The 15,170-nt window shown below is 42.1% G+C and overlaps 1 protein-coding gene across 3 annotated transcripts; it reads right to left on the bottom strand.

Annotated features, from left to right (window-relative positions):
• Positions 1-594: 594 nt before the first annotated feature.
• hdlbpa (high density lipoprotein binding protein a) lies at positions 595-15,170 on the bottom strand. 3 transcript variants are annotated; one of them, XM_038716737.1, is made up of 28 exons: positions 15,038-15,170; positions 12,823-12,894; positions 9,627-9,739; positions 9,372-9,538; positions 8,705-8,920; positions 8,400-8,606; positions 8,095-8,310; positions 7,757-7,963; positions 7,546-7,653; positions 7,347-7,451; positions 7,040-7,118; positions 6,795-6,934; positions 6,610-6,714; positions 6,393-6,506; positions 6,193-6,279; positions 5,969-6,100; positions 5,650-5,868; positions 4,997-5,218; positions 4,688-4,906; positions 4,419-4,557; positions 4,181-4,332; positions 3,987-4,091; positions 3,761-3,895; positions 3,356-3,499; positions 2,930-3,109; positions 2,345-2,461; positions 2,085-2,225; positions 595-1,997 (listed from the first exon to the last, which is right to left on the bottom strand). In XM_038716737.1, exons 3-28 carry the CDS (start codon positions 9,700-9,702, stop codon positions 1,908-1,910), a joined length of 3,822 nt encoding a protein of 1,273 aa, XP_038572665.1. In that variant the 5' UTR covers positions 9,703-9,739; positions 12,823-12,894; positions 15,038-15,170; the 3' UTR covers positions 595-1,907. The 3 variants fall into 3 exon arrangements, with proteins under 3 accessions (XP_038572665.1, XP_038572666.1, XP_038572667.1); XM_038716738.1 differs by having other exon boundaries at positions 4,181-4,329; XM_038716739.1 differs by having other exon boundaries at positions 9,372-9,526.

The following is a 15,170-nucleotide window of genomic DNA, read 5'->3' as shown; positions in this document are numbered from 1 at the left end:
TTGCTGTGGTGGTCATTTTGTTGGAAAGAACTGGCCTCTTCTCTTCATGCTGCTAACCAACGAGCTAAAGTGCATCTTACAAAGCACATTAGCAGCACTGGAAAAATAAAGTTAGCTAACTTTGTATTTTGAAGCACATGCTTCACAATTCTCCTAGTTTCTTTTCACATAGCATAGCTTAACTTTTTTAACAAAACAAGCCAACTTCACCTATCTCAGCTTGTGTGAGGGCGTTGACGTGACACCATGTTTGACCGGCTGTAGTTACAACCCAGAGGCAGCAGAGCTCTGAGGGAGCTGTTTCACTCATTAGTGCAAAATCAATTTGAATAACATCTCATTTCCGTTTTTATGTTATGTTTTAATTCTTCATAGATTCTGTACAGCCTCTGATAGAAAACCGAAATAGACAACCCAAAATCTCATGAGTGGATTATCATACTGACCCCTCCTCTGCTGCCCTCAAAGTAAGAAGCCTGTCACACGTTAAGTGTCATGCCTGATTCAGTTTTAGTTATAAGGTTGCTCATTTTATGTAGGGTTATAATCCATGATTAGGCTAACTTTGCTCTTTACAAAATACTCAGATGGATGTGCAAGAGAGATTTTCAATTTTTATTGACTTTTTGGACAATTTCTTTTCCAGTGTCATCCATAACCGTCCACTTCAATGGTATTTGCATAATCTTTCATTCAATGCTAGGAGGATATAAACCAAGGTAGGCTGGTGCTAGATGTTAAATTAGCAGCTAGCAAGCTAAATCTGCACTCCTCAGGCAAACTTCAACTAATTACAGTAACTGGAAGGGGGAGAAATGTTTAAGAGCTTTCAAAGGAACAAACAAACATACCTTCCAGCTGTCCATTAAAAATGCACCTAGACATCATCTCTACCTGGTTTGTATCTTTCTAGTTGTAAGGCTGATAAAAAGGGCCATTGCTATTTAAACAGAACAATCTGCATAGCAACTGGAAGACAAAGGGACTGGACACTGACCCAATACAGAGGATGAGTAACACAGGACATCACTTGACAGATAGTTGGCACGAGGTGGTCTGACGTTTTGCTCACAAACACAGTCATTATATTTTGTAGAGTGATTTACTTTTGAATGTCAAAAAAAAGTTCATTCAACATTTAGTGTGAGGTTTGATACGTTGGAGCTCTAGGCCTAGTGTTGTAAGAAGTTAAGTTCTGGCGTCATCTCCAAGAATCTGGCAGTCTGGGTGCCATTCTGCAGTGGCTGAAACCGCTTCCCCCCCTTAGTTACGCATACCAATTCATAAGGCTACAAGGTACGTGCCACTACTTGACCATATTCACAGAAGCACAGCTAAGCAAATGTAAAGATGCAACAGACAACAACCACTACAGTGTGCTTGAGGGCTAACGACCAACAATTTTCACTCAGCTACATGGGTACAGCAGGAGGGGGTTGGGTTACTGAAACAGCTGGCCCCTTGTTGGTCAAGCATCATGTCTGAACATGCCACTAGCTGTATTTCAATCCCTTTACCCCACCCTGCGAAGGCAACTAAGAAAAGGGCAGCTCAAAAAAACTGATGTCTGGCCACCATTGAATTTGGTATAACAGTTCAAACCACAATGAAATGTCAGGTCTAATCAACACTTAAATTGCAGTCTTGTACAGACAGTGTAGACTTAACCTCACCATATTTTTTTAGCATAAAACAGTATTATTTAATGCAGATACAAAGCTCACAAGTCAATTACAGTATCTGAAAGCACTTTTAGACTGCGAGGGCAGACCAGGATAAGTAGACAGAGATGGACATTCTCAGAACTGAAGACTTGTAGGGTCAGCGGTCAGTCCAGGTCAAGAGGGGGGTGATGAAAGGGGAAGATTGTGTCCGGTTAAGTTCAGGCCCATCTGCAGCAGCGCGGCTTAGAAGCGCTTGGGTCCCCAGGGAGAGGTCTTGGTTGCCACTGGGGCTCCAAAGCTGGGGAAATCTTCAGAGCTACTCATATCAGGGGCCTAAAAGTCGAGAAACAGCCGATTAAGGAGAGAAAGTGCGACCAATTCTAATTTCAAACAGTGTCAGGCTTGTTGGGAAATTCTCACCTTCTCATTGGCAGTGGTCCACGGGGCCTCCCTCACCACAAAGCCTTTGGATGGGCCACGTTGTTCATCCATGGCAGCAGCGCTACCCCCAGGAGGCCTCATGTAAGCCATCTTAGCCTCATTCTCCACAACATCTGCCATCTGAAGAAAGTGGCACAACAAAAATGTATCAGTGCCAGTAAGGAAACGATAAACATTACAGGCTTTTCTTATACAATGTACTGCAAAAATGTACAGCTGTCATGCAGAGAAAAGCTTACATATTCTTCTTCCAGGTTAAGGAGGTGGTCGATGGCTTCATCCACAAGCTCAGGGCGACCTGTGACTGTCACAAGGTTCGGGTCTGCAGCTCCACTCTGGGGAAACCTGAGATCAACCTAAGAAAAGATGGATACCAAGCGGTGTTAAAGACTGAGTACTTTTTTGTAGTAAAACAGACACCAGTCAGAGCCATGACATCATCATCTATTGGTTATCTATCATCTATGATGCGTCTAGTGCGTGCGCGTAGGATTACAATTTTATAATATAATTTTTGTTTAGATGATATATCAGGGTATTTCAGCTCTGCTAGAACTGGGCAGAAGTTTACAGTGTTTGTTATTTTATGAAATCCCAAACTAACTTGGAGGGATTGATAATCATCATCTTAGATGCCAATGTCTCATGGTTGTCTCGAGTCTGAACATCTACGATTGGGACCGGATGAGTTGACCCCGGCATACCTGCTTACAGGTCTAGTTGTGAATTGCTGGTACTGAAAGATTGCTGTCCCAGTTCCAACACTTCAAAAAAAGGTTCATTCTTTGCATGTTACAAACCAATCAAAAATCTCCCGTCCTCACCTTAAACTCATCCATGATCTTGCGGATGCCCTTGCCGCGGGCTCCAATAATGCGGGCATGGACCCTGCTGTCCAGGGTGATGTCCTCAGAGATCATCTCTTCAAGCTCATCCACGATAGCCTTGATGGCATCTCGTGCTGCTATGGCTTTGTGCTCATACCCTGTAATAGTAATCTGATCCTGTGGACAAACAGCAGCTTATTTATCATGCCATAGGAAAAAAAAGTGAGTTTATTCTTTCATTATAATTGTTATGATAGTAAGTACTTTTCTCTATTAGTGTTGTCATGTAGTAATGTCATGTATGAATTGGTAATCTAGCACCACCTGCTGCACTGATGGAGTACATAGGGTTCTTTTTTCCCCCCCTTTCATTTATTTATTTTTTTAATTTAAAGAAAATCACATACGGCAGAAATGCAATACCTGGTTTTCATCATTCTTCTCTGGGAATTGGATGTTAACATCATGCTCAGTGCGGATGTTTGTTATAATGGCACCCTTGCGGCCGATGATTTTGGGGTGATACTTGGGGTCCACAGTGATGGTCAGCTTGAAGCTCCTGAGTGCCTGTAGAGGGGTTGATGTGAACAATACTCCGAATTAGAACTAGTGACTTTGACACCTGACTCAATTCTACTTCTGCTGAACTGGTGGTTAATAATTAAGCTCTTTTGTCATTCAATGTTATCACGAGGGTGGCCTTTAATAAAGGTAATCTCAAAAGATATCTACTGAATCATAAACACTGTAGAGACGCTTCAAACAAAACAAACCCCCCCCCCGCCTTGAACGTCTTGTACATCCTAGTTCTCTTCACACGATACTAACCCGATCCTCCTGCTCGGCCTGCAGCTCTTTGACACGCTCCAAGAGGCCCTCTTTGGCGCGGTCGAGGTGATTGGCCAAGCCGGTGATGGCGATTTTATCAGACTGCTGGTCAGGAGCAGGCACTTGAATATTAACCTGGAGGCAAGACGGTGACGTTACTCCGACTGGGCAGCAAAATAAAACATCTTGTGCATCCCTGTGCCAACACAGAATCTGTGACACGCACCTCAAATTCATCCATCATCTTGCGAATTCCATTTCCTTTCTGTCCAATGATGTATCGATGAAGCTCAAAAGGCACTTCCACCTCAGTCGTGACAGGAACCAAGGCCTAAGGAAAGGCGAGAGTTAGGGAACAAGCTATAAAATAGCTTAAGCTATAAGAGAGCTATAAAACTGAGCTCAGTTATAAATACGGACCTTCAGTGCTTCCACAGCAGCGTCGCACCGCTCTTTACGGCCCGAAATCACAATCACATCACACTTCTTGGGAGCGTTCGGATCGGCAGGCTCTTTCACTTCACCGTTGGCCTCTCCATTCTCTTGAATAGGAGCCTCTGCAGGAGGTACTGCTAAAAGAAGGAATCAGACAAAGTTTACAGTTTATTTAAGACCCCTTCAACTTCAACAAAAGTCTTTGCACTGATCATTTGTTTACCTTGTGGGTCCTCACGCTCTGGGAACTTAATCTGTACATTGTGATCCCTGGTGATCTGCTGGATCCGTGAGCCCTTGGGACCCATGATAGAACGGTGGAACTTTTGAGGAATCACACACTCCATGGTCACTTGAGCGTCCTGGACAAGAAAAAGTTCAAATGGGAGGGAGAAAAAAAAAAAAAAAAAAAAAAGGCTAATTGGTTACACTTCAAGAACACACACAACAACATAAACACTATTATAGAAAAGCAAAACTCTATCTACTAACCAAGTCATCAACAATCTCCAGCATGCGCTTTTTGGCTGCTTCCACACATTCTTTGGCTCCTTTGAGAGTGACCTTTTCGCTCTGAGAACCAGTGCGAGGGAAGCTCACCATCACGCCACCATACTCATCTGCAAGGTCCCTAAGGACTTGGCCACGGCGAGCCACAAAGTAGCGATGGTGCTTCGGATCAACGGTCATCGTATCCTCAACGACGTTGTCCTGTAACCGAGGGGTAAAAATATTTAACATTCAGGCATTGCAAGAGAACCAACGCCTTCACCTCCTCCCATGTCTCATTTGCAGCCTCACCAAACTCTTTATGAGCTCCTCCAGCTCCTTCTGGGCCTCCCGCACTGCTTCTTCAGTGCCAATCACAGTGATGAGCTCCTGGTCTTTGTCGTCTGCGGTAGGGAAGATGATCCTGGCCCCGGTGCTGTCACGAACCTTACGGATGTTTCCACCACCTTTCCCAATGAGGAACTTGTGGTATTCTGGCTTTGCACGCAGTTCGGCAGAGTGACTCTTCGTTTGCTGAAGAAAAACCATTTACCAAATTAACAAGAAATGTACTGCATTTCAACCTCAATAATAAGATCCGTGCAAAAGGTACACTTATTAACTAAGTTAAAGTCAAAATTCTTTCATGTTCAACTGAAGCTCAAAACTTGATTTTAAGTTTTAATGGGGTAAACATGATTTAATCCTAAGCGAGAAAACTGCCGCAGCCAAAACTAATTTCAGCCTCAATTTCAGACACTAGCTATGTTCAAGCTAGCTGTTTTTATTCTGACAGCTGAAGAGAAACTGAAAGGAGTTCTCAGCATGTGGCAATATACGATCAACGAGGCACAGAAGCAGCTTTTAGCCTTTAGACAGGGGCATAGAGGGAGGGGTGAAAAGGCAACCAGTTTAGCAAGGTCAATAGAAGTTCAACTTTTCATCATTAAGACATTTATACAAACCTTCTCCTCTGCCAAGGCAAGCAGTTGCTGCTTGGCTTTCTCCACCTCCTCTATAGGGCCTCGGATGATGACCTTATCAATCCCTGAGCCCTCGGTGGGAAAGTGGATGTGCACACCGCCGCACTCCTCCATGATCGAGCGCACAAAACGGCCCTTTGACCCAATCAACGAGTTGTGCAGCTTGGAAGGAATGGACACCTCTATCTCTGCAATGTTTGCCTGAACACAGTGAGACATTAATTTAGGCATATGTACTGAATTTAGACCCATCTGCCAAAGCTTTTGAGAAACTAAAATATATGTGCATGCATGTGCTTACCAGCTCCTTCTGAATGGCCAAGATGCGATTTCTCGCAAGCTCACAGTTAGCCTTCTTTCCAGTGATGACAATCATCTCCGAGTTGCTGTTCTCAGCAGGCAGGTCAATTTTTGTGTTTGTTTCCTCTCGAATCTAGAAGGTAAATTAAAACAAGGCGTCAAATCAAACTCAGCCGCCTGAAGGCCTCATTCTAATGCATACATTCTCCTTTAAATATACAATACCTTCTTAATATTTGATCCTCCTTTTCCAATTATGTTCCTGTGGAACTGCTTGAAGATGGGGACCGAGACAGAATAGCTGTTCTCCACCTGACAAAAAGGAATCACTGGAAATTTACACTCAACACTAAAGTATTTATGGATGCCAAATTAAACAACTACATCTTAGACATTACAGAGATAAAACATGAGTAAGGATTTACCATTTCAGCCACTATCTTCTGCATAAATTTTGCACATTTTTCCACTTCAGTTCGTGGGCCCCTAAGTTGAACGATGTCACTTTTCTGTGCTGGGTCGGGGAAATTGATCATGACCTGGAACAAATATAATTATAGAGTTATTACAGACAAACCACTACTGCAGTACAGAGAAACCACTACTATATACACCGGCCACCAGCAACAGTTTGCAACTCACCTCTGGGAATTTGTCGCGCACTTCTTTTATCTTCTCCCCTTTTTGGCCGATGATGGCTCTGTGAAAACGCTGTTCAATGATCAGGTCCTTTGTACGCTCATTCTCCTGCAAGAGACAGTATATTTAGTAAGGGCACATCAGGATATTCAGCATCTTGCCTAGCTTGAACACAAGTTTGTCTTCACCATGCGTGACGCAAGCTCAAGCAGTTCCTTCTTGGCCTCCTGCACACCCTGGGGATCCCCCTCAATACGGATCAGGTTGCTTTTCTCGTTGTCAGGGGGGATACGGACAGTCACCTTGTGCTGCTCTTTGATGCGGTTGACTAAATAAAAATAAATATACAGCTTTAGAAGATTCGGCTGATCCAGTTTTTGTTGCTCTGCTGCAATTCACTACACCAACACTTTGACAGCAAAACAGTACTTACTGTTAACGCCACCTTTTCCAATCAGGTGTCGGTGGAATTTGGGATCCACGCTGATCTCTGTGTAGTCCATACGGCTTACCTTTTTAGGTGAAAGCAGACAGAAACATGAATATCACTGGAATATACCAACTGGCTTTTGAGTATTAAAAAAGGTGCTTTACTCTCATCTTATGTTGAGCCTTAGTCCATAAAGTACCACTTTTGGGTCCTCCTACACAATCTACTTTCCAGCACATGATCTTGACATTAGAAGAACCCTTTTGATTTAGGTCCAAGATATACTTATAAACAGTAACTCAATACTCACCAGATCTGTAACAATGGCTTCAATCTGGCTCTGCACCATTTGCACATCTTTGGTGGGACCCTCCAGGGTGATCTTATCTTCTCCCTCGGTGAACTCAATGTGCACCTGTACGCGAAAAAAAAAAAAAAAAGTTACAACATGAAATTTAAAAAAGTAGTATTTAGAGTTTCATAGTTAAGAAAGTCATCATTCAACAGACCTTGGGCATTTGTTGGGTAATCTTGGCCAAGTTTTGCCCCTTCTTGCCAATAATGAAACGATGAAGCCAAGAAGGAGCTGAGACCGAGGAAACGGTGTAGCTGTTTGCCTGCGAAGGGAAACGCGTTACTTTAAGTTACTTCTCTTCACATTTTTAACAATTACCAATGTCAAAAGGTCATCAAAAAAATCATTTTAGAAACGTTCCACACCTTGGCATAAACCTCGGTGAGGGCCTGACCCAGGCGGTCCGGCTCCCCGCGAAGCATGACAGTTTCTGAGCTGCTGTCAGAAGGTGGGATCTCAACAGAGACACCAGTTTTATCCAGGATCTCCTGCAGGGTGTTTCCCTTGGGGCCAATCACATACTTGTGCTGAGATTTCTTCACCTCCACTGCAATAGTGGTGGCATTCTTTTTCTGCAATACAAATAGTGAGGATCAGGCGCTTGTGTAATTATTTAAGCATAGAAATTGAGTTTAGCTTCATCATACCAGTGTAATCTGTATCAAAACCAACTTTACTTGTAATCATTTTGATTTTATCATACCTTGTCTTCAGTAATCTTCTTGATCATAGCCACAGCAAGGGCCACCTGCTCCTTTTCCCCAGTGATGACAATCTCGGTCTTGTTCACACTTGGAGGGGGGACATTAATGCGGGCACCGGTCTCATTCATCATCTCTCCTACGAGCTTATTATAGGCGCCGGTGATGAATGGATGGTACGCCTTGTCAATGTTCACCCTCTCTACAGCACGCTTGTCCTAAGAGTAGAAGATAAATATAAAACTAATGCTGTGATGTCTGGGACGTATCTCAATGAAGTTGTTGGTTGTCAGAGGAGCCATGTTACCTGCTCAGCAGAGATCAACAGGATCTCATGCTTTGCCTTCTCCAGCCCCTCCTTGGTACCAGAGATCTTGATCTGGTTGCTGGGGTCGTCCGGTCGTGGGATTTGGATTTTGGTGGCAGTCTTGAGCTCTAGCTCCTGAAGCTTCTCCCCATTTTTGCCGATGACAAAACGATGATGCTCCTTGGGGATGGCAACAGTAGCTGAAGCCTGTTAGGATCAAAATATACAATTGTCCTTCTTGTCTTCTACTATTTTTACAATTAATACCTTATAAAGTTATCTTAAACAAAGACAGATCTCTTAACCTGAGTCTGCAGTCGGGACACAATCTCCTTACGGGCCTTCATCACGGCATCCAACTTTCCAGAAACCATGATAGAGAGACCCTGATCTTTTGCCAAGGAGAGTTCCAGGTGGGCTCCGGTCTTGTGCATGATGTCCACACAGACCTTGGCTTGATCTCCTTCCCCAAACTGGTTGATGTCCTTGTACTTGCGCTCCTCTAGCGGCACATGGAAAACCTAGTTCATGTGGAAAAACAGAAATGAAAAGTCAATTTGATGTGACGAACAATCATTACATGAGTATTGATTTGACAGAACTTTACAAGTTGAGATTCATTGGCATTGAAACCCCAAAAATGGTTTGAAACTGGGGATTGATTAGCTGCAACCAAACCCTGAACAAGGTGGAAAATTCAGTTATGCTGGGAAACTACACATTACACTTAGTATTACTCTTTCTCCATCTTCACATGTTCAATGTTTGAGACAAGTTCTCTCAGAAATGGTCAGAGGCATTCTGGGAAATGTAGGAACAGCCAACTGAAGGAGGAGGAAGTGGATGTGTAAGCACAATCCACCTTCCACCATCACCAAGTAAACAAAATCAGTAAATTACAGTATTTATTCACACAATAACTAGCAAAACATTTTAGTTCATATGAAGGTGGTTACTCTGAAAACGTTATACCTGGGTGATAATAGAAGACTTCAGAGGACGGATCTTGGATGTCCAGGCGTTAGCAGTTTCCTGGGTCCCCTCAGGTGAGGATGCCTTCTCGGGCAGAGGTGGGAAAGCATCCTTGTAGGTGGGAAGGGCTTCCTCCTCCTCTCCTGCACTGGTTCCTGCCACAACAGCTGAACACGTAAAAAAAACAGGAGTCCGCTTTTGGCAGTGATTGCATTTTTCAAAATCAAGCACAGTCTTAAAAATCCAAATACTCACCACCACTCTGCTCTGGCAAGAGCCCACTGCGGTGCTCATTGAAGCTTTCCTGTGTAAGTACAGCGACTGAGCTCATGGTCAAAATCCCACGTTAACAGAGTCCGAGTGTGCCACTGAAAGGAAAGTTTGCATTATTTTCAAAGGTTTGGCAATAGAAAGAGCATAATATTTAAAAAGGCCTCAAACACGCATTTTCTCATCTTAATATTATAAGTGATGGGTTTCTACATTAATACAACATTTGAGGTTGAAGCTGTTCTGGTTATTTGGAAGACGTCTGTATTGGACTTGTTTCTCACTTGTCAAATGTGATACAACCATAACCACCCAGGCCAGACAAAGCAGATTAGCTGTGTTTTGCTTGTTACACCTCCCGTTGTGTTTGGTTCAGACTTTTCAGTTTGAGCTGAACCAAAATAACAGGTGTGAAACATCCCCAGGACCAAATAGCCGAACCTTGGTCCGACAAAAAGAGTTAATCTCAGTCAATTGAACCATTGGTTCTGTTTGTTTCTTTTTTTTGGATGGTTCCGACTTTCTCATTATCATGCTATAAACTAAGAATGCTACGAAGCCCCTGATAGAATGGAAAATTTTCTCTCTCTCTCTTAATACTTTATTATCACTCTTATTTGTATTGTGTTATACAAGTCTGGGTTAAACCAACATGTTGTAATCCCTTGTTAGATTTAAACAGTTTGCCCTGTGTTTTGCACATCAGCACTGCCAGTGACATAAGAATATGATCCTTATTTAACTAAGAAACTGAGTTTTGTAATATGCATTTATTATGATAGTTAAAACAAGATTAACAAAGCCTGTGTTTGAATGGTGTAGAAAAGGAATTATTATCTGAAGTTTCACGTGCACAAGCATATAAGCTTATCATAGGTGGACTTGGGATTTTCACAATTATCTAATCTACCCTTATCAAAAAGCTCTCACCGAATAGTCACACTTCTTGTCATATTACTGTTTCAGCACTGTGTTATACAGTGAGTGGTAAGTAAAGAGATTATCCTTAGCACCACAAAAGGAAACACTGGTGTGGGCAGGGCTACAGTGACAGTACATGTTTTCTTTCTAGAAGAAATCTGTTTGTCTTCTGTTCAATGAGCTTTGCCCAGTGCTATTCAATGCAGTCCAGCTAAGTGAGTAGGCTCCAGAGTTAAGAGGATTTTTCCCAACTGACCCCTCTCTGTGTATGCACGGAAGATAGGATTAAAGCACAAGGTCCGCAAAGAGAAAACTCAGATGCTATGTCTATGATCTTTCAACATGAATTACTCTTTACAGAAGAGAAACCATACAGCAAATCCATTAACAATAATTAGTGTTGCTCTGCAAAGGAGGAAACAAACAAATGAGCTTGATTACGCTTCACTATCAATGATGAAACTCAATATCAGGAGGGACTGCTCTGTTTTTCTGGCTGGCAGAGAAACTTAAATTCTGGCCAGCACTCAGAGGAATGTGAATTGTTTTAGGGTTGATTTTGCCCCCAAGCATGCCTGAAATCTGTCTGAAAGCATGGAAAAACAACTCCCAGATGTCACCAATAGCTTGTTGATATTAAAAGTTTTCCATAGACATAGGCATTTTAAGGGAAATTCACTTCAAGCTTCAACATGGTGTTAGTTGAGCAGGCCGCCCCCCCCCCACACACACACACACACATTTTAGAACACCCTTTCAGTGGCCTCTTCCTCGTCAGGCTTCATAAATTTAAGGCTGCTCTGCCTAGCAGTCTAAAAGGATAAATAAAAAAGACTATCCTTTATTTAAACATTGGTATGAACAAGAGTCTTAAAAAGGATGACGTGTTGTCACTACAGTATTTGGTCCAGAATCTTAACCTTTTCATATGGATATTATTATGGATATGTGGATAACATTTTGTAGGTTGGCCGTCTCCACTTTGTCGACATTTTCGTGGCAGAAGATGTAAAAAACATCAGTGTTATCCATGATGGGGGGGATTTAAGTGTGTACTATAACTCAGGTTATAGCATACACTTAAATTCAATGTGTCAGTTTGAGTCAGAATAAATAATGACTAGTAGTTTCAGGGCATTTAGCTGCCTGCTTTGACATGGATAAATACCATCATAATGTGGGAGGGAGGTCGCAAGTCTCCAGAACATCTCTCACATTTGCAGTTTTTTTCGTGCACAGAGGATTATGAGGCCGGCACCTCCGTCAAATTCGGTCCCGCCTCCAGCTAATGACAAAACTCTTACAGGTGTCTTTTTAGTAAATACTCTTTTCTAGCAAGCGTTGCACTTTGTGGATGTCTGTCATTCGTTACTGTGACATTATGCCGATGTGGTGACACTGTATCATAATTCCCTGGGGAAAACGCTGCCAAGACTTCCAGAGAGGAAGAAAAGAGCCATCTGATTGGCTGGACCACAGCGCAGTGTTTCCGTTGGTAACGCCTTTGCCACACAGCAAAATCAATCACTTAAGAAAACAAAAGTGCTTTTCCCTGCCGTTCCATTAGTTTTACATCGACAGCAGGCGTTGAAGAATGCTGTTGCAAATGGCCTTTGTCAACATTGCCATCCTGTACAGTGACTATGAATAAATTTTTTTCTCCATATTTTCAAATACATAAGTTCAAACAGACATCTGAGAACATATTGTAATAACATTATTACAATACCTACATCTGAGAACATGTGTTCCACATACTGATAAAAGCAAATAATTTCAATTAGGAAGCAAAATACACAAAACAATAAATAAGAAGAAGTGATAAATTAATATTAGATGTTTCAGTATTTGATGTTCTCAGTCTCAAACATAGCTTAACCAGGTCTTGTGACATGTTTCAGTAACAACAAATATTACTGGGACCACTAGAGATAACTGCAGACGTGCATTTAATATCCAGGAATTCAAATCGGCTACACTGTAAGAGCTTCTTGCTCTTTGTTAACTGTACAAATCAATGTTGGCCTTTATTTAAATAATATATGCTGTAATGTGATAATTGTCATTATCTCCAATGTTATTATTTGAACACAATCTGTTTTGTCTTTTGTGTCATGGAGATACAGCCCACACCAGAATTGAAATGCTAACAGACGAAGCCCATGGCGACACACACACACGGTGAAACCGTTACACTAACCATACAGCTTACAACAGTACTTGTTTCAGTACCTACATGTTAATAATTTTAAGAACTTACCAGCTAAATGGTCAGTTACCAGATAATCCGTCCTGTAAAGATGCAAGTTCCCGTCAGCCTGCCAGCTTTTGCCTAAAGACCAAAAAGGAAAAAAAAGCATTTGCATTAAAACAACCACTAAAAATGTATCTCAGTTTCACTTCAGGGGCCTCACTTCAAAGACTTTGCACAGACTGCTATAGGGCTATTTGTGCACAAAGAAGAAAACTGTATTCTCAAAAATATCTCAGTGATCAATGTCCTATTAACTCAAACTACTAAAAAAAAGGGGGTTAATGGCATGATAGTTTATACATGTACACTTTAATAAAAACAAGTACATAAAGGAAAACAGAGACATCCGACAGTGTGTGACTTTGCTGACTGTTAAACAGAAGCAGCTGTTGTTGATGCCCAACTTGTGTATTTGATAGCCATGGTTTTAGTTAGGCCAGCAGAAAAGAAAACACTGCCAAGTGCCAAACCGCTGCCACCTAAGACAACTGAAACCATCCAGAAATTAAGGGGTATTCAGATAAAGTTGATGCCAAGAATCGCATTACTGAACTCCAGTGAAGTATAGGCGCCATCGGAGCTCACTCTCCTTGACAAGCATCTGGCTTCTATAATTGGACACTGCCTTGTCACACAGAAGGACAGAGCTGGCAATTGATGAAGCTTGCTGCGGATGAACCAGGTAACTAGGCCACTGCTCTTAGGACTAATAGGCCATTATGCAAGATCCGGAAAAAAACTACACTGGGAAGGTTTATTAAAAAATGTGTGATTATCAAAAGGCTGTATGATTTAACATGCTGTGAAAGATTCACTAGAACATTTGTATCCATTTAACCAGTCAGCATAGGCTCACCTAATGACTGTTGTTATAAAACCACAACTTTTATTGTTGTTTGTTTGGTATGGGGCATATTATCAGCTAGGATCCAGGTTTGTGCATACTCAATATTTATAAATTAGGCACTACATAAGATGTAAGTAATGAACTGTTACTTTTAGTATTTGGTACTTTTAGTATTTGGTATAATTTAGACGTCACAGACAATGTATGGCCTGTTGCCCCTTCTACTCCAGCAGCAGTCACAGTTAATAGAGAGTAACGCCATGGCTTGAAATGAAACGTGAATTCCAACACAGTGATACCAAATTTTTTTATACCATCTCATTGGTACAGTTGTGCGTTTAAATGCGAGACTGATAATCACATTAGTCACGAGCCCAACCACACAAAGCGATCAACCAACGTAAGTCTAATATAATTTTGCGTCATAGTATCTGACCTAACGTTACGTGATCATTCGTGTTAATGAGCTGCTACCAAGTTAATGCTGACGAGCTGGTCTAGCTTGTTAAACTTGCATTAACGTTAGCAGTAGCAGGACATCCTTCGAGCCTATATAACGTTATAGCCAAATCCCAGATTATAGATTTAAGCAGTTGGTTAGTGTGAGTGCTAGCTAACACGACAACAAGTTAACTAGCTTACTGTTGCCAGCGACACATTACAGTTCACGGTAATGCTAGCTGCCGTCATGTTGGCTAACGTTGATAAACCATAAAAATGTCCTGAGATCGAGACAAACTAACATCACCTTTACCGTCGGGGACACTACGACAACGTAGGACGTTTAGCGAATACGTGTGCTTCTTTGCAGAAGTGGCATTTTCAGTGGCAAAATCACTGTGCCGTGAATTACTAGCTTTAACCCCCATGCTAGTTAGCAAACTTGCTAAAAACTTTGACTGTGGTGTGTGCGACTGTGACACGTAGCTCCTCAGCTAATATGTAGGTTAGCTTGGCTCCCTCAAACAGCCCTGCACAGAACTTCAAGCTGTGCCAGCTAATTACATTAAGCTAACAGTGGATTGAAAATGTAATCATTAAAATTGCCATACTCATAGACGGGGTTCGTGTCGTTTGGACATAAATTCGCCAACACTAACACGCTTGTAAAAAGTAACGTTACAAGTTGAACTGTAGCGTTAGCCTTAGCTCATGTTAGCTAACAGTTTGTTCTACTAGCTCGCTAAGTCCACGTAGGCATACAGCTGAGCAGGGGAGAAATGACACGGAGTCAGGCCAGAACATAGTGTCACGTTCAAGGCTCACCAACAAACTGTCTTCCTAACAAGTACCACTCTGTCATGTATATGACAGGTAGAGCTCATACGTAATGGCTATATAGACATATTCAATAGAAAGCTGTGAAGTACTTACTTATTTTATGTACTCGTCTGCCCTGAAGGTGCAGAAGCTGAGATGAAATTCCACTGGCGAGAAGGTGGGATTGTAGCCTGACGGATATATACCAGAGCCGCCCACCAATCATATCCTCCAACGTCACGTCAAA

Source organism: Micropterus salmoides, unplaced genomic scaffold, assembly GCF_014851395.1.
Source record: "Micropterus salmoides isolate LMB-PRFRI ecotype aquatic unplaced genomic scaffold, ASM1485139v1 Ms_hic_scaffold_13, whole genome shotgun sequence".
Lineage (NCBI taxonomy): Eukaryota > Metazoa > Chordata > Actinopteri > Centrarchiformes > Centrarchidae > Micropterus > Micropterus salmoides.
Note: the sequence above shows the minus strand (reverse complement) of the source record. Positions and strands in the feature narration are given on the sequence as shown.

What these genes read in the sequence shown, in the direction of transcription:
- hdlbpa (XM_038716737.1), bottom strand. Translation starts at nt 9,702, where the DNA reads ATGAGCTCAGTCGCTGTACTTACACAGGAAAGCTTCAATGAGCACCGC. An exon ending in AGAAGATAGTGGCTGAAATG is followed by an intron (nt 6,280 to 6,392) that starts GTAAATCCTTAC and finishes CCTTTTTGTCAG; the next exon opens with GTGGAGAACAGCTATTCTGT. An exon ending in CTGCTGTGGAAGCACTGAAG is followed by an intron (nt 4,092 to 4,180) that starts GTCCGTATTTAT and finishes GCCTTTCCTTAG; the next exon opens with GCCTTGGTTCCTGTCACGAC.